Source organism: Jaculus jaculus, chromosome 4 (assembly GCF_020740685.1).
Source record: "Jaculus jaculus isolate mJacJac1 chromosome 4, mJacJac1.mat.Y.cur, whole genome shotgun sequence".
Classification (NCBI taxonomy): domain Eukaryota; kingdom Metazoa; phylum Chordata; class Mammalia; order Rodentia; family Dipodidae; genus Jaculus; species Jaculus jaculus.
Window position 1 is genome coordinate 154,887,051 of NC_059105.1, and position 25,661 is coordinate 154,912,711.

The 25,661-nt window shown below is 40.3% G+C and overlaps 1 protein-coding gene across 1 annotated transcript in view; it reads right to left on the minus strand.

Annotated features, from left to right (window-relative positions):
• Tomm70 (translocase of outer mitochondrial membrane 70) overlaps nt 1-21,870 on the minus strand; it is a 49,928-nt gene extending 28,058 nt beyond the window's left edge. The window contains exons 1-3 of the mRNA XM_004671710.3: nt 21,384-21,870; nt 4,360-4,533; nt 1,986-2,112 (exon numbers count right to left, since the gene is read on the minus strand). Coding sequence (XP_004671767.2) covers nt 1,986-2,112; nt 4,360-4,533; nt 21,384-21,713 — 631 coding nt within the window. The 5' untranslated portion in view covers nt 21,714-21,870. The remainder of the gene's footprint in view (nt 1-1,985; nt 2,113-4,359; nt 4,534-21,383) is intronic.
• Nucleotides 21,871-25,661: the final 3,791 nt, after the last annotated feature.

Consider the following 25,661-nt stretch of genomic DNA (forward strand, 5'->3'; position numbering starts at 1 on the left):
GTGAATTCCAGGTCAGCATGAGCTAGAGTGAGACCCTACCTTGAAAATACAAAAACACCCCCAAACACCATTTTAAACTTGTAATGCCAGCAGATATAGTGGTTTGAAATCAAACCATGGCTGTACTCAACTAATTCTAAACTCAACTTTTCTCAATTCCATGTTGTTCCTTTTCTAAACAAGTCACTCTGGTATTAAATTTCCCTGCTCCCTTTGGCTACTGCCAAAGTCAACATTTCTCACCTCATTTCAGCTACGTATAACTCTAACCTCACCTCAGCCAATTATTATGTTAGTGCCTTTAAGGTCTAGCTAAAAAACTTAGCAGTCTTTTTTTTTTTTTGTTTAAGTTTTTTTTTTTCGAGGTAGGGTTTCACTCTGGTCCAGGCTGACCTGGAATTCACTATGTAGTCTCAGGGTGGCCTTGAACTCACAGCGATCCTCCTACCTCTGCCTCCCAAGTGCTGGGATTAAAGGCGTGCACCACCACACCTGGCATTAGCAGTCTTTTTTAAGGCAACACTTCTGCCATCAAATTATATGATACTACAAAAGTTCAAATTTTGCTAAAATATTTTGGAATGAGGGTTGAGCTCAGTGACAGAAGATATTCTTAGCATTCATGAGTGAGGACATAGATTTGATCCCTAGTACCACCTCAAAAAGTCATTTTAAGAACAATTAGATAAATTTTATTACGGATGTTTTCAAAGCATAATTTAATGTAGTAGAAAGTACTTTTTGGATGATAGAAATTACACTTTAGTTTGGCTTCATGTTCCTTTGAAAAAATGTACTTTAAAAGCCAGTGATTTATACTGTAATTATAGCTTTGGGTGCAGACAGGGGCAATTACAGGCACCACCATCTCCTAAGAATGATAATTCACTCGGATATTTTACAGCAACTACATGATTTTCAAGTGGGTATAAAGCATCTGAAAAGGGCAAAAGCTGTTTTAATAGTTCATCTCAAAGTTATTTCATCTTTCAAATTTTTTTTTCTTATTTTAGAGAGAGCGAATTGGCACACCGGGGCCTCAACTACTGCAAATGAACTCCAGACACTTGCACCACCTACTGGCCAGTTCGACTTTGCTCTTACCTCACCTTTGTGCGTCTGGCTTATGTGGGATCTGGAGAGCCAAACATGAGTCCTTAGGCATTGCAGGCAAGCGCCTTAACCGCTAAGCCATCTTTTAGCCCTATGTCATCTTTATAATAGTGAAAATGTATACGCCTCTTTTTTTTTTTTTTAATTTTCTTGGTTAAAGAATTCTGCTATTGCTAACTTCCAAGCTTTGGATTCTCCATTCTAACTTAATTTTTTAATTCACATTTATTCTATTTGTTGTTGAAGACTTCCAGAATTATTTTATTTTATTTATTTGAGAGAAATAGATAGAGAGAGGGAGGGAGAGACAGGAGATGGGAAGAAGAGAATGGGTATGCCAGGGCCTCTAGCCACTGTAAATGAACTCCATATGCATGTGCTATCTTGTGCATCTGGCTTATGTGGTTCCTGGGGAATTGAACCTAGGTCCTTAGGCTTTGCAGGTAAGCACCTTAACTGCTAGACCATCCCTCCAGTCCTCAATTCTAACCTTTAATACTTATTTAATAACTCCATAGTAAGCTGGGTGTGGTGGTGCATGCCTTTAATCCCAGCACTCGGAAGGGAAAGGTAGGAGGATTGCCACCCTGAGACTCCATAGTGAATTCCAGGTCAGCCTGGTCTAGAGTGAGACCCTACCTCGAAAAATCAAAAAAAAAAAAAAAAAAAAACAGAACAAAACAAAACCCATAATTGAAAACAGAGACAAAATTAAGTACCAGCTACTTCAATGTAAAAACTAGAGGATGGTCTTAGAGTTCAATACTTAGAGACAATAAACTGATTTCTTTACTAACAAAGTTTTATTTAAATTTATCAATGACTATAAAGCCTTGAACAATTTTCATATGCAAACACAAAAATACCCTCACCTTCTAAACATTCCTTCTTATTGTCTAGCTTCTCATGGGCTTTTGCACGTCTAAAGAGAGCTTTCACATATTTGGGATTAAGTTCAACAGCCTTTGTACAATCTTGTGCCACCTCTTTCCATTTTTGCTGTAATTGAAAGCATTAAAAAGTCATACTAAAGACAGCACTGTTCAATAAAAATCAGTTTTAGAAACTTAAGCCAAGTATTAGAAGTATTCCTAATAGAAAAGTACAGTGTATTACAAAAAGCTCATAGAAACACCTATAAAATAGACAAGCAATCTAGCTTTTAGAAACAGGCAATGAACATATTTAGTCCAGCTTTCTAGCCTCCAAATCTACAGACCATCTGTAGCTTTGTGCTCATCCCATTTTTTTTTTTCTTTATTCCTGTTAAAACTGCAAAAGTACCCATCCTCACCAAAGGCCAACCCTCCACTGAAGATCTGGACCCATGCCTCTCCGTGGAAAGAAAGGATTTTACTCTTTCAGCTATACCTGCTCTACACTGACCTGCTACTCTTCGGAACCATTCCATGGACACAGAAGACGGATTCTAGTTCATTCAAATTCTGTTAATTCTATAGCTAGTACCCGACTGCGCAGCTCCTCTTCACTGTCAGTCTTTAGAGCCGCCACGTCACTAGGTTTCTACTTTCATCAATGGCTGCTCCTTCTCAACTTCCTTTGCTACATACTGGAATTCTTCAGGCTTTACCCCTCTCTCTGTCTAGCTGATGATATAAATATCTAAAATTAGGCGATTCATAAATTTATCTCTAACCTAAACCACTCTGCAAAATTACAGGTATTTTTTGAACTTTAGCTCTGCCTCACTCCTCTACTCAGTGGCATTAAAACCTTTGCCTGTTGTCACCCTTAACGTGCAATCCAGTAGCAAGTTCTGTTGGTTTTCAGCTTTCTTTTATGTGTTAAGTAGGCTACAGCACTAACATCCTTACTTCATTTTGGTGTCTCTACTTTGGACTCTCTCCAATATATTCCTGACAGAATACTGAGAGCCATCTTAGATAATGTTTCTTGCTTAAAGTGTTTAAATATTTCTACTAATGTAAGACTCAAATTCAAACTCATTTTACTTTATTTTGAGACAGGGTCTTGCTATGTAACCTATACTGGCCTGGAACTTAGTATGTAGCCTGGGCTGTTTGTGAATTAATGATCCTCCACTTTGTAAGTACTAATATTACAAGCACACACCACCATGCCTGGCTCAAACCTAAACTCTTATTGCCTTCCAAGTTTTTCCTAATGTGGTTCCTATCTACTTTTCTAATTTCATCTCTATTGCTCTATACTCAGAAAACTTAACACTTCTTTACACAACCAACTCTTGTCTCAGAACAATTACACATATTATTTCTTGTTAATATTTTCTTCTCTGTTTTTGTGCAACAATCCACCACAATGTCTTTTAAAAAAAGTAAATTAAAGCGGTGGTGCACGCCTTTAATCCCGGCACTTGGGAGGCATAGGTAGGAGTGAGTTCAAGGCCACCTGAAGCAACATAGTGAATTCCATGTCAGCCTGAGCTAGAGTGAGACCCTACTTTAAAAAGCCAAAAAAAAAGTTTATATTTTCTTATGTTGATATGAAAAGCTGTATAAGATATGGGAGAAACTGAAAAAATGTATAAAAGTAAAACTCATCTTCTTCTTCCTGTATATACAGTTATTATAAACAGAATATGAACTGAGAGCAGATCACTAGGAGGCACACACCTTTAATCCCAGCACTTGGGAGGCAGAGGGAGGAGGATTGCCGTGAGTTCAAAGCCAACCTGAGAGTACATAGGTACTCCATCCAGGTCAGCCTGGGCTAGAGTAACACCCTACCTTGAGAACAAACAAAAGGAAAAGAAAATTTTTTTTAATTTGTACTTTTTTTGAGATAGGGTCTCATGCATCCAGGCTGGCTAAGTAGCTGAGAAGACCTGGGCTTCTGATTGTCCTGCTTCTACCTCTGGATTGCATGTGCCACCATACCCAGGTTATATGACAGTGATAGCAGCTTGGACAGAAGCATGCTAGGCAAGCACTCTAACAAGTGACACCCACAGCCTTGCAAATGTTTCTCTTTTTTATTCCCCCTTTCCTTTTTGGTGGGGGAGGGGGAGGAGGAAGAGGTCTCACTCTAGCCCAGGCTGGCCTGGAACCCCCAGGGGTTCCTCTTACCTCAACTTCCCAAATGTTGGGATTAAAGTCATGAACCACCACACCTGGATGAAATTTTCTACTAAAATGAAATAAAGAAATTCCTACAATTTCAAATCAATTAAAAAAAAAACAGATGTTAGTAGCATTCAGTGAAATTTTAAGCATATAAACAGAGAAAACAACCTAGAGTACATACCAACTGTTCAAAGGCAGCAGCTCTGTTCTGATAAAATGTGGACAGATCGACATTCTTCTCAGTAGGGCACAAACTAATAGCCTCAGTGTAGCACTGAATGGCTTGTTCATATTTTCCTGCTTTAAAATATTTATTGCCTTTGTTTTTGGCTGCTTGGGCTCTATCAAGAGAGTTCTGAAATGAGAAGAAACAATTATTAAGCACTGGTCAACATTCAATAGACTCAGACCACAGGTTGATAAAACTGGGAAGACAGGATGGCTGGTTAGTTCCAGGTTGCTTCATGTGACAGATTCTCAACAGTAGGATTGCTGAGTCAAAAGTTTAGTTTTTGTTTTCAACAACAGACTTTTTCCAAAAAGACTGTAATGCCTTAAAGTCCCACTTCTCTATCATTTCTGCCAGCATTAGAAGCCATAACTTTAATGGTTGCTAGTCTATTAGATCTAAGATTACTCAATCAAAGTAATTTTAGCCCCTTGTTTTGGAAAAATCTACTCCTCGTACATAAGATCCAGCTACTAGTACTGGGTGTGGTGGCATACATGGCATACACCTATAATATCAGCGTGGAGACTCTGAGACAAGAATATTGTAAGTTCAAGGCTAGCCTGGGCTACATAGCTAGACTCAATCTCAAAAGCAAAAGCCAAAACAAAACGAAGCAGCTACCAACTGAAAAACTACTTTAAGGCCAAAGAAATAGGCTGACAGACTTAGGACTATACAAAGTACTTACTAGGGACTTAACAGACAGATGCCCACACTGTAAGCCAAGAGCAGATGCTAAGCTAGACAAAGATGGGCTCAATCCAACAACACTGTACCTGGCCTTTCCTCAAAGCAATTAATATGCCTAGTATCAGGGAAGATACAGTCAAGACAAAATTAGCTTGTACAACACACTTGGGTTGACAATCTTGAAATGACAGTCTAGGTAAAAGGACAGTTATGACAAAGATGACTATGGTCATGTCAAGCTGGATTCCCATACTCTTCTTAGATACAAGATTTGATACGAGAGAGTTTTGATGATGGCTGGTGGTACTTTCTCCTTTTGTTGGTACTAAAGATCAAACCCAGAGCCTCTTAGGCATCCTAAGTAAGCTCTTTACCACTCAGCTACATCTCTATAAAACATTTTTTTAAAGAAACCTGAAAGACAGAGAGAGAAAGAAAGAGGCAGAGAGGGGGGGAGGGAGGGGGAGAGAGAGAGAGAGAATGGGTGCACCAGGGCCTCTAGCCACTGCAAATGAGTTCCAGACACATGTGCCACCAAGTGCATCTGACTCACATGAGTACTGTACCAAGGATGCTACTACTAACCTGTAAGAAAATGTCGGGCTAGAGTCCCTGTGAGGCCTAAGGACTCAGTTCCCCAGGACCCATGTAAGCCAGATGCACATGGAACATGTGTCTGGAGTTCATTTGCAATGGCTGGAGGCCCTGGCACTCCTATTCTGTCTCTTCAATAAATAAATAAATACTTAAAAAGAGAAAATGTCAATGTCAAGGTTAACAAACTGGGATAAATTAACAGGCAAATATTACTTCAGTTTGTATTTTTCTTATTACTGAATTGGAAATATTTCCAAGCTTATTAGTGATTTAACTTTCTAATTCTGAAAACCACTTGTTATATTTTGCATTTTTCTCATTAAAGTGTGTGTCATCAATGCAGTAAATACTCCAAATCTATCATTTTTACCCAATCAACAGACCTCTTCCTCAGAGTCCACTTTCTGGAGGACTCCCCCCCCACTATAGAAAAGCTGGTAGTTATAGGTAATATCAACTAAGGAAGTAATGAAAACTTAAAAAGTACTTGGGGCTCTCTGGCTCCCTGATGACTTGGGACTTCCAGCTGTGGGTGAAGTTTTCCCTTGGGCCCCCAGCCCTTACTATCTGCATGGGTTCTTCTCCAGCTCCCCGCATGGCAGGAGCTCCTTGGACTTTCTTTTCTATTTGCTTTCCATGCTTTTTTCCCCTGATCCATATCTGGTCACGTGGACTCCTGGGCTACATGTGGCCCACATGGTGTACTTCTCTTCTCCCTACTTTATCTCCCCTTACCTCCCAGCCTTCCCTTTTCTGCACTCATTTGTAAAATCTTAATAAAATTGGTATTTAAAAAATCATTCTCTTGAACCTGGAATTGCCAATTCTTTGGCTAGTTTGCAGATACGAACTCAGGGCTTAGGGTTCCAGGAAGCACCCAAGAACCCCAGTTTCCCTGTTACACAATGGAGGTTCCACCATGACATCTTGAGAATGATTTTACTTAATTATTTTTACTTACTTATTTGAGAGTAACAGAGAAAGACAGACAGGGAGAAAATGGGTGCGCCAGGGCCTCCAGCCACTGCAAATGAACTCCAGACATGCGCCCCTATGTGCATCTGGCTTACGTTGAGTCCTGGGGAACTAAACCTCAACCAGGGTCCTTAGGCTTCACAGGCAAGCGCTCAACCACTAAGCCATCTCTCCAGCCCAAGAATGATTTTAATACAAACAGCCACATTTTTATACGGTTTCCGTACTTCACTTCTATGAGCTGCTGGTACACCTCAGCTGCTGCTCCCATTGGTTCCACGGGTTCTCCAGATCCTTTATACTTTAGCAGTTCCTGGGAGCAAACAAACTCCACCCAAAATTTTACTCATGTCTTGTAGCCTCACACTGAAGGAGATAGAAACTGAACAGAAATCAGATTTATGGTTTGTATTTTGCTCTTGCCCACTCTTTGCTAACTCTGCCATGGCTTCTTCTGGTCTGCTCCACCCTGTTGTGGTGTGGAGCCCTAATGAAATGTGCTATCTATCACCTAAGGCCAAACTGGCATAGTGACAAGCAGGGCTCTTTTATAAAGGTGACAACTTTTGCAGAGACCCCCATGGCCAAACTCCTCCAGAGTTTGTGAACCATTTCTACTGAGCTGAGGGGGAGGGGCCTCATGGCCACAGGGAGGTCCAGAACCTAAGACCCCTGGCCTGAATATCTTCTAGGTTTTATTTTTTTTTTCCTTTTTCCATTCCAAGCCACTGTGCCACAAGGCACATGGCTGCCTATTGGGGGTAGGAGGATGGAGCTCCTGTTCCTGCTCTGGGCTCTGCCACCCTGCAGCACAGGCCTAGACCTCACATCTAGCCAAGCCCCAAACCTAAGCACTTTGCTGGAAAAGGTTTTTCAACAGGTCTGGGTCGCAACCACATGCCACCTCCCCACTATGGAGCTGAGGCCTGTGGCCATGTCAACTGGGTGCAAAAAGTAAGTATGCTGTCTGTGCCTCAGGACAGGGACACAATGAAAAGACATGCCTGGTGGTGCTCACTACCGGCCAAATCTTCTGACAAACTGTTCTATGACAAACATATCTTTACATAACTGCAAATCACTTATTCATGCAGGTAGTATAAACAGTAAAATGAGCTAGGCCTGATGGCACAGGCCTATTATCCTAGCTACTTGGGAAACTGAGACAGGATGGTCACCAATGATAGCCTGACTTTACATTTTTAAAACCACATGACTTTTAAACTGCTTGGTAAAAATAAGTACATAATTTTAATTTGAACTGTACCTGATATTTCCTCTTTTGTTTGGGCTTTAAACAATTAAGATGTTGTTTATAGACACCTTTTGGTTTCTTTATTAATCCAGATAGTCCAACAGGTCTCTCCTAATGTTTTCCCTGGCATTTAATTTACTTGAAGGTTTTTGTCTTTAAAAGTCAGATTTAACTAAAGCCTATGGTGAGCTGAAACTTTAGGTAAACAAAGTCATACTTTGTTACAGGGTACATTACTGAGTTTATGTTCTAGGCCAATTTCAACATACATAGAGGATTATTGAAAACCACAAAATTCTGAGGTGGTGGCTCATAATTTTCCAGGCATTTTAAAAGATTGTAATGTCCTATTACTTAAAAGGAGGAGGCAACTGGCCTAAGTACTAGGCCAGGCTGCCTCAAGACAAAAATTAAAATTTGCCTTTCTCTAAACAAAAACATTTCCAAGTGTGTTAGAGGTATTGATAAAGGTTACCCCCAAAACAGTTGTCATGTTTTACCGGTATTCATAGGCTTATAACTTAAAAGTGCATTTCATGGAGTTTATTAACAAGAGATATCTCAAATCAAGAGGTTATGTAAAATCTGTAGGTATATATATTGCTATTATAAAACAAATCTGGTTGTCAGATAGAGATTTTTGATGACAAAAACACTTAAGGAATTTTTAAGTTTGTTTTTTTTTTTTTTGTTTTTTTTTTTTTTTGCTAAGGCTGTTTCTCTACAAATTTCCAACAATAAAGTGGTTAAATCTTTGAAGCTAGACTACTTGCTTCTTGGTCAGTGGGTAATAAGATTAATCAATCTGGTGTAGTTTCTCTTAACAGACATAAGAAAGATGGTTAATTATGGGTTAAGATGAGATGACTGAAGGAACTGGGAAAGGATATTTCAATGGTGGACACAGAATGCTTGTTAAAAAATGCTTTTTGAGGGCTGGAGAGATGGCTTAGCGGTTAAACGCTTGCCTGTAAAGCCTAAGGTTCCCAGTTCAAGGCTCAATTCCCCAGGACCCACGTTAGCCAGATGCACAAGGGGGCGGACATCTGGAGTTCATTTGCAGTGGCTGGAGGCCCTGGCGCGCCCATTCTCTCTATCTGCCTCTTTGTCTCTCTGTCGCTCTCAAATAGATAAATAAATCTAAAACAAAAAAAAAATTTAAATGCTTTTTCAGTGGAACTTAGATCAGAATGTTAAAGTGAATGAAGGTGTGCAGATATAGGAAAGATACAGGAGATTAAAATGACTAGGATTTGCCTAAAATTAATTTCCTTTTATAAGAAACAGAAAGCTGGGCTGGAGAGATGGCTTAGCTAAATTTTCAGGCTAAACTTAAACACATGCCTAAAGTTGAAGATTTTTTCAACTGTTTACAGACTTTGAAGGAAGCTCTAAAACTTTTATGTAATTCACATTCCTTGGAGGTCTACCCAGGTTAGACATAGACAAGACCCTATCACCTTGTGTATTGCAAATGAATACATTAGACACAGGTGATAACCTATGCTAGGTCGGTCACAACGCCATAAGCACAGATCAGTCCTCCTGGCTTCCCACTACTTCGCCAGCATGGCCCTGACTCACCCTAACAGAAAACACTAGTGCTCCCTGGAAAGTCACCTGTCTTCCTGATCAGGGTGGATATGGAGACCCAAACAAAAAATTGGCGTACAGTCTGAATCAAGTCACAATTGAAAAAAGAAAGAAAAGAAAAAGTATTTGAGAAGCCAATTCTTGGTCCCACCACTTATTCCAAGAACTGTGTGGTGCATCTACACATAGCTTGGTTATTGTCTGTCATCATCCAACTTTAATATAGGACCACAAGAAGAATCCACATGGGTCCAATGGGTAAATATGGACGCAGAGGTTCCTGAAAGTAATTTAAAGAATCTGTGTTAAGTTGCTTTGGGCTCAGAGAAAAGATGAGATTGTGAGGGACCTTTCTTGTGCCCACTCTTTCTCTTCTATTTTTCTTCTTCCACTCACCTGTTTTCCTTCTTTAGTGTTTCTATAGCATTAGTTTTTAAAAATACAGTACAAAGAAGGACATATAGGAAATTCATAGTATCTGCATCAGAGAATGTCCTGAACAGTTTAAGCCATCCAGGTTAACAGGAAATGATTATTTTAAAACTGAGATGAAATACACTGAGAACACAAATAGCTGCATGAAAATCTTCCATTCACCAATCTATCTAATCATCTTTCATATATAAGCAAATAACAGCCTTGAAACCTATTTCAAGGCTATTCCAAGATCTCCTGGTTCAGGATTATAAAAGCTTGTTAGAACTAAGCACAAGAGAAGCTAAGAATGTCTCAGTTGCCTAAAACACTTAACTGTTTATGTAGAAAACAATGTGGCATATTAATGCAGTAAGGCTGTTTGACAACAAACATACTAAAGTTATTTATTTATTCCCCCCCCACCAAGGTAGGGTCTCACTCTGGTCTATGCTGACCTGAAATTAACTATGTAGTCTCCTCTAACTCCGGGAGATCCTCCTACCGCTGCCTCACCAGTGCTGGGATTAAATGAGTGCACCACCACGCCTGAATATTTAGTGTTTTAACTAAAGATTTGCAGATTAAATTAAAAAAAAAAAACTCATTGGACAAAGAAAATAAACTTGTTCCATTAGCACAAATGGGTAACGAACTTCTAATAAAAGTTTAGGCCTAAATGACATCACAAGAAAATAAGGAGAGGCAGTCAGAGCTAGGATAAACAAATGAAAAGAATGGAGGGATGCTGGGGAGATGGCTTAGAAGCTAAAGCAGCTTGCTTGCATAGCCCAACACCCAGGTTCAATTCCCTAGTACCCACATCAAGACAGATGCACAAAGTGGTGCTGCATCTGGAGTTCATGTACAGTAGCAAGAGGCCCTGTAATGCCCATACTCAAACAAACAAACAAATACAAACAATAAAAGAAAAGAATGGGGAATGGAGAGATGGTTTAGTGATTAAAGGACCCAGGTTCAATTCCCTAGAACCCACATAAGCCAAGGTGGCACATGTGCCTGGAGTTTGTTTGCAGAGGCTAAAGGCCCTGATGTACCCATATCCATTCATTCTCTTTCTCAAATAATTTTTTAAAAAAACTTTTATTTATTTGGCAGAGAAAGAGGGAGAGACAGAGAGAGAATGGGCACATGCCAGGGCCTCCAGTCACTGCAAATGAACTCCAGACGCATGCACCACCTTGTGTATCCGGCTAACGTGGGTCCTGGGGAATCAAACCTGGGTTCCTTAGCTTTGCAGACAAACGCTTTACCCACAAAGCCATCCTCCAGCCCTCAAATAATTTTTTAAAAAGAAAAGAATGAAGGGGAAAAGAGGGATACAAGGATACAAGGTTTTTTTTTTTTCTCTTAGAAAGATAGACAGCTCTTATTTTCATTTACCAAAGTGCAGACTTGTCTAAAACCAACCCACAAATCTTTCAGTTAGGTATTTATCTTCAATTAGTAAGGTTTTCTAACAACTTCCTTTTAAAAATTATCCTTGGTTCTTAACTTCTTTGTCCCAGATCAGAGTTTGCTCATTATCCTCCTTGTACTATTGAGAAATGATGTTTTAATAATGCTGAGTCGAAAAAGCATCAAATTACAATGGGATCCAATCAAATTACAAATTTTCTTCTGTATTTGTTCCTCTACTCCTCCATGCCACTCTAGAAAGCTACCAAAACTAAATTTGTAGGTGGAATGACAACGGTTAATGTCCTCTTCACTTTCTGAAGTACAACAGGGAAAGTAGTGAAAGCTACATGTCTTAGGCATGACAGAATTTAGAACATAAAGCTAGCTACTAACTCATACTACCTCTCTGCTATGCAATTTCAGACCAAAATTAAAATAAATGTATGGAAGGACAAGCAAAGAGCTAGCCCAGGCTGATGTGCAATTCACTATGTAGTCTCAGGGTAGTCTCGATCTCTGGTTAATCCTCCTACCGCTGCCTCCCAAGTGCGGGGAGTAAAAGCACAGCCCACCTTGCTCCGCTGTTCTGACGCTTTTTGAAGTCATTTTCCTCACTGTCTAGCTTCTTAAGCTACATTAAAAACTTAAAAGGTGAAGTTGGAAAATAAATCTCAAAACAATTTTGAACGTAATTATTTTTAAACAAATGAGAAATGAAGACAAAGATATCCAAAATAAAAAGGAACATCATTAAGAGGTAGTATCATTTCTCACAGTCTGGTTGAGCTGATTAAAAGAAACCATAATGCCATTTAATGTTATTAAAAATTCTGAAGAACACCACACAAGAGATAGGATATAGGTGCCTTTTTATCTCTGTTTTATGCATAAAACCACTAAAGTCCAAACAGATTGAGAAGTCTGCCCAACATAGGCAATAAACCTCCAGGAATCCAAACTGACTACACATTACTTCTACACTGCATGTATGACACAGATAATTTATATTTAGGGGTAATGTTTTACAAAAAGTAGATATCTTTATCATTAGAACAATGACTGGACTCATACTCTGGAATTGATCAAAGGAAAACATTCAGGTATCACTATCTTGCTCACTAATGACTCATTATGTGAAAAAAAAAATATTTAAAGGGTACAATTCCCCACACATTTGGCTTTCCATGTCCATGAATTAACAAACTGAGATGAGACTGTTCAATGGAAAAAACCCAATTGTTGGCATGTCCTATGTGGTTAGGCCTAAAACTGATGTTTGTTCTTAAAAAAAAAAAAAATTATTTACTTGAGAGAAAGAGGCAGACAGGTAAGGAGAAAGAGAATGAATGGGCACGCTAGGGCTTCTAGCCACTGCAAACATACTCCAGATGCATGTGGCACTTTGTGCATCTGGCTTACATGGGTACTGGGGAATCAAATCTTGGTCCTTAGGTTTTGCAGGCAAGCACCATAACCACTAAGCCATCTGTCTAGCCCCAGTGTTTGTTCTTGAGTTTATACTGAACATAAACAGACTTCTTTGCTCTTCATTCCATAAGTGATATAGACCAGCAACTACTTACATGATATTTACACTGGCTTACATATTATAGTAGTATCAAGGCGCTTAAGGCACATGGGTATGTATATGTGTGTAGATCATACAAAAAACATACAGTTTGCATAATGTACTTGAGCATCACACTGGATTCAGGTACCTATGGAGGGTCCTATAAGCGCACGTTGTAAGTGTGGAGGCTGTCACAAGTATACAAGAACTAGCAGGGGAGTCTTTACCTGCAGAAACGTACTATAGGCCAGTGTAGAAAATGAACTGGCAGCCTTTCAAATAAATTACTAATAAAAATATTGAACCCTCAATCCATATTAAGAAATTATGTTCAGTGATTAGTAAATTGTACAGACGACCAGAAAACTTCTGGTCTAAGGAGTAGCGACTACATACACACATAAATCTAAAACTATCAGGGAAAAACAGAATCAAAAGCAAATACCTCAGGTTATACATATAAGCAAACAATGAAAACCATTAAACTTCTTTCTTCAACAAACATTTATGTATTCTAAAACTTGTCCCAGAAGAGGCAAAACCTACTCATCACCTCTTGAAGAGACAATCTACTCTGAAAAACAAGTTATACTTTGAAATGAAAGCTCCAGGTATTAAGGTTTAACTACGTAAATTTAATGAAATACTTAGAAAATAATCAAGGTTTCCTAAAGACAGCCAGTTAAAGTTGTCTATACCAATCTGCTCTGAAATTAGAAAAACTAATGAACAGCCAGGAAAGCACTCCAGGGAAGAAAATAACTTTAAAAGAACTAATACTCATATAGGAGTTCAGGACATCAGAAAAGGACTAACTTCTAAAAACAAGCCTGTGACATGACCATATAACTGTTACAGAAATCTTTCAAAGTGATATGTATTTGGCAACAAGGAACTAGTTTAAAGTTCTTAATATTTTTAAATTAACTTTACGATGACATATAGTCACTATAAAAGAAAATGAGCAGAACTAGGAACATTAATCTACATGCCAGAAAATAAAATGGGCATTAACTCGTTCGTCACCAGAATGATAGTACATCTGGCTTTACATGGGTACTGGAGTATATGACCTGGGTGGGCAGGCTTTTCAAACAAGTGCCTTTATCACAGAGCCATCTCACCAGCCCTAAATTGACTAATTCATAATGTATAGCACTACTTGAATCCCAGCTACAAGAGTAGCAATCACCTCTGGAATACTTATTGCAAGAGAAATCATCTTTCAATACCTACAAGCCAACTATTACTTTTTAATGGACCAAACTCACAATAATAAGGCCTAAGATAATTAGGAATTAAACCTCAGATAAGAAAAGATACTGTGCCTGGTGGCACATGCCTTTAATCCCAGCACTCAGGAGGCAGAGGTAGGGAGGGGGACAGCTGTGAGTTTGAAGGCAGCCTGGGACTACAGAGAAATTCCAGGTCAGCCTGGGATAGAATGCAACCCTACCTGGAAAGCAACAACAAAGAAAAAAGGAAAGAAAACTTTCTTTTTTTTGGTTTTTCATGGTAGGGTCTCACTCTAGCCCAGGCTGACCTGGAATTCACTATGGAGTCTCAGGGTGGCCTCGAACTCACGGCAATCCTCCTACCTCTGCCTCCCAAGTGCTAAGAAAACTTTCTAATTCCATGTCTTGAAACTTACTAAGTATCTATAACCAAAACTCCACCTACTAAGTCCAGGCTTCTTTAACTTTTCCCTCTTGTGATCTGTTCTTGCCTAAGAAAGTTTTATGTGATATCAAATATTCAAGTATATATATCAAGCATTTACTGATAACAAGTCATAAGAAAATTTACTTTAAAACAGTTCTTTAGTATATATACATGTAATTTTATCATTTAAAATTAAAGCAGGGGGAGGGAGGGTAATACCATGGGATATTTTTTATAATCATGGAAAATGTTAATAAAAATTGAGAAAAAATGATTAAAGCAAATTTGTAGACTGTATACAGATACATATGGTTTATTTACACAAGGAATTAAATCCTGACTGAATACTTGATTCAACATTTTTCAGTTGACTGAAATTGTTAAAAGTTCTGTCCTAAATCCCAAACTGAAATTCATTTTAATGGCTTTTATGAAACTCAAGCCAGCAACTCAAACACCAATTTTTAAAATAAAATATTCCAACACAATGCAAGCCAAGGATGTGTTAATTTGATATAATGTTGAAGAATGATAATAGGAACAATGATTTCCTATAATTTAAACCATTGTTTCTGTAAGAGCAAAAACTTACTGTGTACAGTGAAAACACTGCAATTCATAACATAGGAGAGAACCGAACTGGAGCTAGGCTTCGTCAGTGTTCACTGGCACTGCACAGCATAGATACTGCAGTGTGGATGCTGTGTGCAGAACCAAGGCTGTGTGAAGTCACACGAGGCAACATCAGCAAGTGCTGCCCAAACACTTCAGATTCATTGCAGGTTTGATTCTGAATCAATTCTTCGGTTGTTACATGCTCAGTTACTATTGCCAATTTTTTTTTTTGTAACCCCAATTTGGTTCCATGCTCCCTCATGGAGTTACAGATACACACTTTATTTGTTTGTTTGTTTTTGGTTTTTCAAGGTAGGGTCTCACTCTAGCCCAGGCTGACCTGGAATTCACTATGGAGTCTCAGGGTGGCCTCAAACTCACAGTGATCCTCCTACCTCTGCCTCCCAAGTGCTGGATTAAAGGCGTGCGCCACCACACCTGGCCAGATACACACTTTAAGAAGCTGTCAACCAAGGCATAATATATAGTATTGTTTATGAGACTAGCCTACCCCTGGAATATTACTTCTGTAGGATTATGGTTATAGGTTAAAAAAAAAAGATCAAGTGACTTATAAAAAGTATGCCTAAATGAAGTTTGAAATTGTTACAATGGATCTAAGATAAATGGCAGAATAAAACTGAAAATATGGAAATTTTGAAAAACAATACAATTTGTTAAATATATGTATGTGTGTAAACACATGTATGTGCACATAGGTTCTGCTTGCCTTACAATGGGGTCCTAATAAACCCACTGTAAATTGAAAATGTCATTAATTAAAAACTGTATTTAATATACCTAAGCACGCAAATATCGTAGCGTAATGACCCAGTACCCTGTAGAGTAGCAGGTGTTTATCCACATGACTCTGTGGCTGACTGGGAGCTATGGTTCCCTGCTGCCGCCCAGCATAGCAAGTGAGTAACACAAGGTATAGCAACCAGGCAAAGAAAAGATGAAAATTCAAAACACGATTTTTATTGAATATTGCTTTCATACGATCATACAGTTGAAAAATTCTAAGTTGAACCACCCTAAGTTAGGGATCTTTTACATATAATGTAAGTTTATAGATACCAAGTCCTTTATTATTAAGAGAAGAGAGATTCCAGTGCTCTGAAGATGGATGGCTCAGTGGGTAAAGGCACTTGCGGGCAAAGCCTGCCTGGGTTTGAGTCCCTAGTGCACACATAAAGCCAGATGCACAAAGGGGCACATGCATAACGGAAGGCTGTACAGCACCCATTTTCATTCCCTAGCTCGCGAATGACTGGATGAACAAACTTTAAAGAAAAATTCCATTTATCTGAGAGACAGACAGACAGAAGTTGTGCGCCAGAGCTTCTAGCCACTGTAAATGAACTCTAGACACATGTGCCAAATAGTGCATATGGCTTTATGTGGGTACTGGGGAATCAAACTTGGGCCAGCAGGTGCCTTAACCACTAAGCCATCTCCCCAGCCCCTGAATTTTTTTTTTTTTTTAAAGAGATTTCAGAAAAGGTGAAATCAGCTCATATGGCTTGAAGGAGAACGTGGGGGTACTGGAAATACAGGCAGATTATCTAAAGGCCACAATCAACAGCAAATGGCAGCTAGGCAAGGTACCACACTCCCAGAACTCAGGCAGGAGGATTGTGAGGTGAACTTAAGAGATGTAAACAGAATGAACTCTACAGAGGATCTAAATTTACGGCAAGCAGCTATCTTTATCTTCATTGGAAAATCACTTTATCATTTTAAATATGGGACTGATAGGATTCAATCTAGTAGAAACAAAATAGAGGCAGGCTACTACAGTTGTGCTTCAGTGTCCAGAAGGGATAGTTTCAGGATCTTCCCATCTCATACCAGTGTCTTTTACGCTAGGACACAGTGATGGTATGTAGCCCTCCTCCTGCAGGTCTGCTCTGGAGAGGAGGTCTTCCTATGTTACCCTAACTGGTCTCAACGTGGGGCTTCAAGCAAATCTTCTTCCACGTAGCTGGGACTACAGATGTGCACTGCTGCACTAGCTCCTCCGTGCTTACCTAAAACAGTGCAAGTTCTATGCAAATGATTACACTGTACTGTCTAGGGAATGGCAAAAAACAAGTCTGCACCTAATCTGTAGAAGGGTGATATTTTTGCCTAAATATTGCTGATTCTTGATTTGTTGACTCCATGGGTATAGAAAGCATACAGAAATGACTATAATAAAGGGGGTTACTTTTTCAGTTGAGAAACAGCAGTGGGGATGGAGTAGTCAAGTTATTTAAAACATATGATGCAGAATGTTATGGACGTTTTCAGATTAGATGTGAAGAACATGAGAACCATAAAGAGACAGTGAGGACACAAGGTTCTGCCTTGGGAATTAGATGAGGCACATAATTAACAAGGAATATGCTTAGGAAAAAGAGACTGAGTATGGCATAACTGCAAATAAGAGTGAGAATTCCTTTAAGTCTCATGAGAAGTCTGGGATACAACCAAGAAATTAGGGAGCCATCAATACAAGTGCTTTTGGAAAGCAAGCAACATCTGAGGGAGGTGCAGTGTGTATAAGAATGCTTATGACAGAACCATGAAGGCCACTAAAGAAAACAGTACAGAAGAGACTGGAAAGAAGGGGTTAGGATATTGGGGAACAAAACATCAGGAAAATGTGATGTCTCAGCAACAAGGAGGAAATGAAAAGGCCATCTGAAATATTGCTGAGGATAAAGTGAAAGGCATTCTCTTGACAGATTTATATAGGAGTGGCACTGGCTATCCAGATGGCTTTCTAAAAAACACTAGAAATAGATCAGTTGTGGAAAGAGAAATTTTCATTTCAAGGAACAAGACTGATAAAAAAGCAAGTTATTTAATCCCTACCCCCTTTTACCAAAATGTTTAAGTACTACTCTGGCTTAGATCAGTGATTCCCAACTACTCTACATAGGATAGCTAACCTGTATAATGGTGACAAACTTTGAACATGATTAAAATAATTATTACTTACTTATCATTAGGTTTAAAACTGGGTAAAAATTACTATGAGGTCAATAAAATTATAGTCTTAGTTATACTTTAAAATTAATGCATATACACTTGTGCAGCTAGGATGACAGGCTTGATATATTTGTTATTTCCTTGATATAACTCAAATCTAGAATGAGAAGTGTCACAGATAAAAAAAATCATTTAGGGCTGGAGAGATAGCTTAGTAGTTAAGGTACTTGACTGGAAAGCCTAAGGACCCAGGTTCAATTCCCCAGTGCCCACATAATCCTGTTGCAGAAGGTGGCCTATACATCTGGAGATCATTTCCAGTGGCAAGAGATACAACCACTTGGCTTGTTTAAATAGCCTAAAGTAATTAAAGTTAAATTTCATCTTCATTAAAAAAATCATCTAAAATAACTCTTCCAGTATTGAAAATCTATAATTCAAGTTTGGAAAAATTGTTAGAGCAAATGGCACACCATGCTAAATTTTACAATGGCTTAAAAACAAGTGTAATTTAATACTTTCAGTACCTTAATTTTAGACACTGTCAACTATGATTAGATGCTTTTCTTCAATGATTTAATTTTGTATTAATTAAACCAAATGATAGCTTCATGTTTGCTTTAAAATTTTTCACTACTCTAGAAAAATGGCAATTGGATACTGTCTATATTACACATGTAAACCTCAAATCCAATAGGTAAACATAAGCTAGTGAACAGAACAACAAAACAGATTTCCCATTTCGTTTAATGATACTGAATCCCAAACAAGCAACATTTATTTGCCCATTCCTTCATTCCCTTAAAAATTATAGCTATTACAGATGATTGGACTTCTGCATGAGAAGGAAAATACTTAGTAGCAGAGGCCAGTAAGTTAAAAAGGAGATATAAAGGGAAGAGAAAGGAAGGGAGGAGGGTACTTAATAGGTTGGTATTATATATATGTAAGTACAATGATTGAGATGGAGAGGTAATATGATGGAGAATGGAATGTCAAAGGGGAAAGTGGGGAGGGGGACGGTATTACCATGGGATTTTTTTATATTCATGGAAAATGTTAATAAAAATTAAATAAAATTTAAAAATTATAGCTATTAGCTAGACATGTTGGCTCATGCCTCTAATTCCTGCACTTGGGGGAGGGGACAGGAATACTATGTCATACCATGAGTTTGATGCTAGTCTGGGCTAGAGTAAAAGACAAAATTATAGTTATTGCTTGGGTGGAGAAATAACAGAACATTAGGAATCTTCTAATTATTCCATCAGCTGAAACAAATACTTTAGCTATTTACAAAATCCACGGAGGTTGCCAATTTATAAGCTGCCACTTAAATATAGAGCAATTTTTCCAACCACAGATAATACATCAATTATGACTAGCCCTCAATTATATTTAGAATGTCTAAGAATAATTCTAAGGAAATTTATTTTTAAAAAGATAGAAATAGTCATCAATATTTATTATTCACTAGCACTAAAAATATACATTTCCATTAAAAATTACAAAGATACTTGGCTAGAGAATAACCTAGAAATTCAGAGCAAGATTTTAGGAACAAGCTTGTAAATTTCACACCATGAATAATTGCTCAAGAGGTAACTAAAAACAGGACAAAAGACTGACATCTCTGCCTACACTGCGTCTGTGTATTGCCTTTACTTTGGCTGAACTGAAATATGTCATTGTCCTTACCCTTTCCTTGAGTCACCTTGGTTCCAGGAAGAACAAAACCTCATAGGACACACCATCACTTAGATAAGGTAACTGCAAATGATGTTAAGTCCCCAACATGAACAGAAGTACTCACCTTCTGGGAATCAGACTGCTTCCTTAGGACCCCTTATAGAACTGAGACCTGTCAACCACCCCAAACTGACCAGGACTGCTTAATTATGCATGTCTCTAGACTTCTCTTAAACCTAAACCTCATGCTGGTGTTGTGAAGACAGATTTGGGGGCTCCCTGGACCACATATTTGTTCCTTTTCCCAGTGTGACCACAATCAATAATTCTCTGCTTTTCACTAGTACACTAATCATCGGTGTATTGGGGACAGGTAGTGCTGGGGCTCCCAGCACCCAGATTTTCCCCCCAAAGTTCCGGTTACATTTTTCAGTACTGCATTAAACATGAGATCTAATTTTAACCTTTCTATTCTACAGGATGACTCTCCCAAAGTTAACAATGCAGGACAGCTCCACACAGAGTTCTCAAAGGCCATAGCTTCTCCTAGGTACTGTAATGCATATTTTCCGATTATAAATAGGAAAGATCAGGTGGTGTTCTTGTTGGGCTAACACGATGCCTCACACACTGTAAGCACTAATCTATAATGGTTTATGCCTATTACCAAAACCTCTAATATGTCTACTGGGCAAAAGAAAAAAAAGTGTCGTCAATGGGAATTGAATGGAAATGACTGGCTCATGCATATAAAAATTGATTTACTTGTGTATATGCCTGGGAATTATTTACCCGCAAGTTTCTCTGACCTCTGATTCTGGTAACGCAACCACACAACTCCAGATTTAGACCAAGTTCTTTACCCTACTCAATCCTGGTATTGTTAGTAGCCAGATCAAATCTCCACACAGCTGTCAGATTTATCAAAAGAACTTAGATGAAAAAAATCAAGACAAAGCAGTTCACCAGTCTCCAATACTTCGCCTAACAGAATATTTTATCAGCCACGTTAGACTTGGACATACACATTTGCAGGCGAAATAGAAAAATTAAAGAGGCTTTCAGCCAAGCATATTTAAAAAAAAAAAAAAGAAGCCACTATCAATTCTGTAAGAATAGTTGCCCAAACCCAGCCTCACAAACAGAAATGGCTCTTACTGAACTAAGCCTGGCCTTGGAAATCACAAAACCAACTCATGTCACAATTCTAATCGTTAGTGGGGTTTGTCACAAGAAATCATTACCTCTGCACATGGTCATCATCTACCTACCACACGCGGGGAATAAATGCTGTGTCACTAAGAAAGGCAGAAAGATTTTTCTGGAACCTAAAGGGGACTGTCGAAGAACGTCGCTACATCGGGCCACTGCTCCATTCCCTTACAAAAGGCAGCCAGAAATGAGCGTTTAAACTCATTTTAGTTTCCGACTAAAATCTACCCCCTCACAAGCCGTCAAAGGGAGGCAGCCTCGGCTCGCTTCCACGCTACGACCCGGGGACGGGCTTCTCACCATTTCCAAGTGGGCACCCGAGCCGTCGGGATGTCCGCTGCCCAACGCCGGGCTGGCCCTGCCCTCGGGGGTCTTGCGTTCGCTGTTGCGCTTCAGGCCGCCGCCCGCGTCGCCCCGGCCCCCGGCCTCCCTGCGCCTCCGCCGGCGGCTCCACAGGTACATGGCCCCCGCGCCCAGCAGCAGCGGCGCCCCGACCGCCAGCGCCAGTTGCCATCGGGGCAGGGCGCCCGCGCCGGGGCCCGCGGTCCCGCCGCCGCCCACTCCGTTCCCGGAGCCCGGCGCGGCCGCCGCCACCACCGCCGCCGCCTCCACGGGCTTAGAGGCGGCCATGACGACTGTCCCCCTGCCGCCGCCGCCGAGTCCCTGCAGGTCGCCACAGTCGCCGGGCAGCGTGAGAAGGAAGACCAGCGCGAAGGGAAGGAAGGCGAGCGAGCAGCGGGCGAGCACGCTAGGATGCGGGAGCGGACGAGAGAGAAGGGCCAGAGGTCACCGGAAACGCAGAGCATGCTGGGTCACGCCCATCCGCCCTCGCTGGGGGCGGGGGGAGAGAATCACTTCCGGGGTAAGTGAGGCCGGGAAGTCGGGTGGGCGTCGCTAGGACAGGCCTTTCTCTTTCCTTTCGCCTCGCGGCCGCTGCCTAGGCACGATGAACCTTGGGCTTCAGCCGAGGGCCCCATCCATCTCCAGGGTGGAAGTCGGATGGCCCGGTTGCTTTAGTGACGGGGAGGCGGGGCGCGGTAAGTGCGGGGCGAGCAGAGCCTGGCCGAGCGCCCGGGGAGCCCTGTGAATGAATGGGCGGGGAGTGGCCGGAAGACCTGGGAAGGTAATTGGCTAGCAGGTGGTTCCTGACCGGGCTGTTGGCCCAGCTGCCCCGTTCATTGGTAGATTTTTTTTGTTTGTTTTTTGGATCTCTCGTTTTTTTGTTTTTTTGTTTTTTTTCTTTTGCTGGTAACAGCTACCTTGGGCGCCCCGTTAGCTCAGTGTGCTGGGTTTGGGAAACCCAAAATATGTGAGGCCTGCGTTGAGGACTGCCTGCTGTGTCATCCAGCTACTTGTCCTTGCCTCATTTTGGGTTGAATGCATTTGACGTCATGGGGGAAATGGACTGGAGAGGTGGCTTAGTGGTTGACGCTCTTGCCTGCAAAGCCTTAAGACCCAGGTTTGGTTCCCCAGGACCCACGTAAGCCACATGCACAGTCTCTCTCTCCCCTCCCTCTTACAAAAAAAAAAAATATTTAAAAACAAACTAGGTGGAAATGGGGAACTTTGGGTTGACTCTTAATTGAAGGGGTTGAATGGGGGCCCGCTCTGCAGCTGTCGCCCTGCAGTGGTTATGAAAGAGATGGTAATTGTGTTAGGAGGCTTTCTGAGTGGGTCGAAATGAGCAGCCCGACGGTTCTCACCTTCTTTCAGTCCTCTTTAGGTATGTATGTTTTGAGCTGGATTCCACCTGACACTCTCAGCTCCCGCCCCCATGCTCCTTGGAGCATATGCGTTCATCCCAGCGGACCTTTGTGTCCCCAGAATGTAATTACAATTCATAGCTTTTCTTTCACTAGTAGGTTTGTCAAAACTTTTCCTGTGCCCCCCCCCCATGTACTGATCTCTTAAAACATGAAAATAACTTATATTTGGAATTCATATTATTTTTGAAAAAATCCAAGTAGTAACAAAGAATCCAGAGCTATGGTTCCTCATTTCAGCTATGTAGAATTGAAGTCCCTTGAGCTAACATTTTCAAGATGATCATTTGGCTTTTGAGTTTCACCGGATGTTCAACATGACAGCACTGCGTGAAGATTCAGAGGACAGAAGTAACGCAAAGTGGACTAATGAGAATAAAATGGCCTAATTTAAATGTCAAGATCACTGCTTTTCTTTTGCTTCATGTTGGTTTCACTAATACAATTCTTTCACACAATAAATTTTTCTTAGTACAAACTTAAATGTGCTAAAAATTATAGTGTAATTGAGTTAATCAGTGATTGCTGCAAGCAGTCCTGATTCTGGATATCCAAAGATGCAAATCTTGCTCCTTCACATAATTCTGGCATTTTCAGAACAGATAATAAGGATTTTTTTCCATGAACTTACCATTTTTCTCTGCATCTTGAAAGATTTCTACTTATGAACTATAGGAACTAAAACATGTGAAGATTAAAAATTATTTACTGGGGGCTGGAGAGAGAGCTTAGCAGTTAAGACGCTTGCCTCCCAAGCCTAAGGACCCATGTTTGACTCTCCATATCCCATGTAAGACAGACGCACCAAGGTGAGGCATGTGTGCAAGGTTGCACATGTGCACAAGATGGCACATGGGTCTGGAGTTTGATAGCAGTGGCTGGAGATCCTGATGTGCCAATTTTTTCTTCTTTCTCCATCTCATAAAAAAATACAAAGAAAAAGCGTAAAAATTATTTATTGGAAAAGCAATAGATTGTTAGTGTTGAATTTCAAAAGTTTGCCCAGGTGTGGTAGTGCACACCTTTAATCCCAGCACTTGAAGGCTGAGGTAGGAGGATTGCTGTGAATTCGAGGCCAGCCTGAGATTAATTCCAAATCAACCTGGGATAGAGCAAGACCTGCCCTCAAAAAACTAAGAGAAAAAAAAAAAGTTTAAAAAAGAGGTTACTATGAAAAATCCTCCTTCCAGGACCCTGATTTTAGCTTTCTTGGGTCTCCAGTTTTCTGATTTCAGATAATGGCACTTTTCAGCTTCCAAGATTAACTGAGGCAAAATGTCTTGAAATTCTGCATATGTATATTTTCTTTTAGAGCAAGAGAGAATTGGTGCACCAGGGTTTTAGCCACTGCAAGAAAACTCCAGATGCTTATGTCACCTAGCACGCATGTGTGACCTTGTGCTTGCATCACCTTTGTGTGCCTGGCTTATGTGGGAAATAGCTTATAGGTGGAAGGGGTTTATTTCAGGCTTACAGAACTCAGGGGAAGTTCCATCAGTGGCAGAAGAAGCTGGTTCACTTCCATAGATCACTGCAGAAAGACACTGCCAGACAGCCAGCAAACAGGAACAGCCAGAGCTCAAACTGGCTCTTTAACACATCCTAGTGCTGGGCTAAAAAATTCTCCTCCCCCCAGTGACTCACCCCTGAAGAAGGGATCATCCTGATGGAGACTTAAGTAAGAACTTTAATCTTAACCAAAAATGGTTGAGTCTATGGGCTATACATTCAAACCACCACATTCTGCCTCTGGCCCCTATAGACTCATGACCATCTCACAATGCATATTGCATTCAGTCTAACTTCAAAGATCTCCATAGTCTTTACCAACTTTAACACCATTCAAAAGTCTCATCTAAGTGTGAGCCCGGTATAAATCAAACACAATTACATGCCCCCAACACATAATGGCACAGAGTAAGCATTTTCATTGTTAAGAGGCATAACAAGAACAGACTGGACCACAGCAAATAATAACCAGTGAGTAAATACCAAACATCTGCTGTTGAAGTCCAACATCCACAACCAGTGTTGAAAGTCTCTGGATTCCAATTCTGCCCCTCCAGCTGAGCTGAGTTGCCCAGGGAAAATTCCATCCTGAGCCAGCAGTGCTCCATGATAGCCATTCCACGGTTCTGGTACATTCAAAACATCTGCAAGTCTACACTGCAAGCCATGGTTCATCTTCATAGCTTCATACCATGGCCTCACTCGGCCTGCACATGGGGATTTCAATCCTGTTTCCCATTGACCCATCTCAGCAGTGACTGGAACAGATTCATCTTCATGCAGTGTTCTTATTGGGCCTCTACACAGGGATTTCAACAACCCTGCTTCACATACCGAATCTCAGCAACTCCAGTTCATCTTCATAAGTTGGCTTTACTGGATCTCCACACAGGGATTTCAACCCTGCTTCACTTTGCCCAGGGGCCATTTCCAAAAAAAAAAAAAAAAAAAAACTAAACTAAACATCCAATGATCCTCTCTTCCCAGCATTTGTTATACTCCATAGTACTAGGTAGGCTACCAAATTTCTTAGCCCAGGAGGAAACAAATCTTGACCAGCATACTCCTTTAGAATTCTTCCTTCAGTCCACCTCCTTTCAATGTAAAGGAGTTGGCCACCAGTACTGGTTGTAATCTGTATAACAAATGCCTAAAACCAGTCTGTGTGCCAATAACTTCAAACTTGCTTGAATTTTTTCTGTGATAAACCATGCATTTTTCATATCTTTTTATCCTACACTTTCCATCAAGCACATCAGTCCATTACCTTTAAGTTCAATCCTGATCAAATTCTGAGCATGGGCAA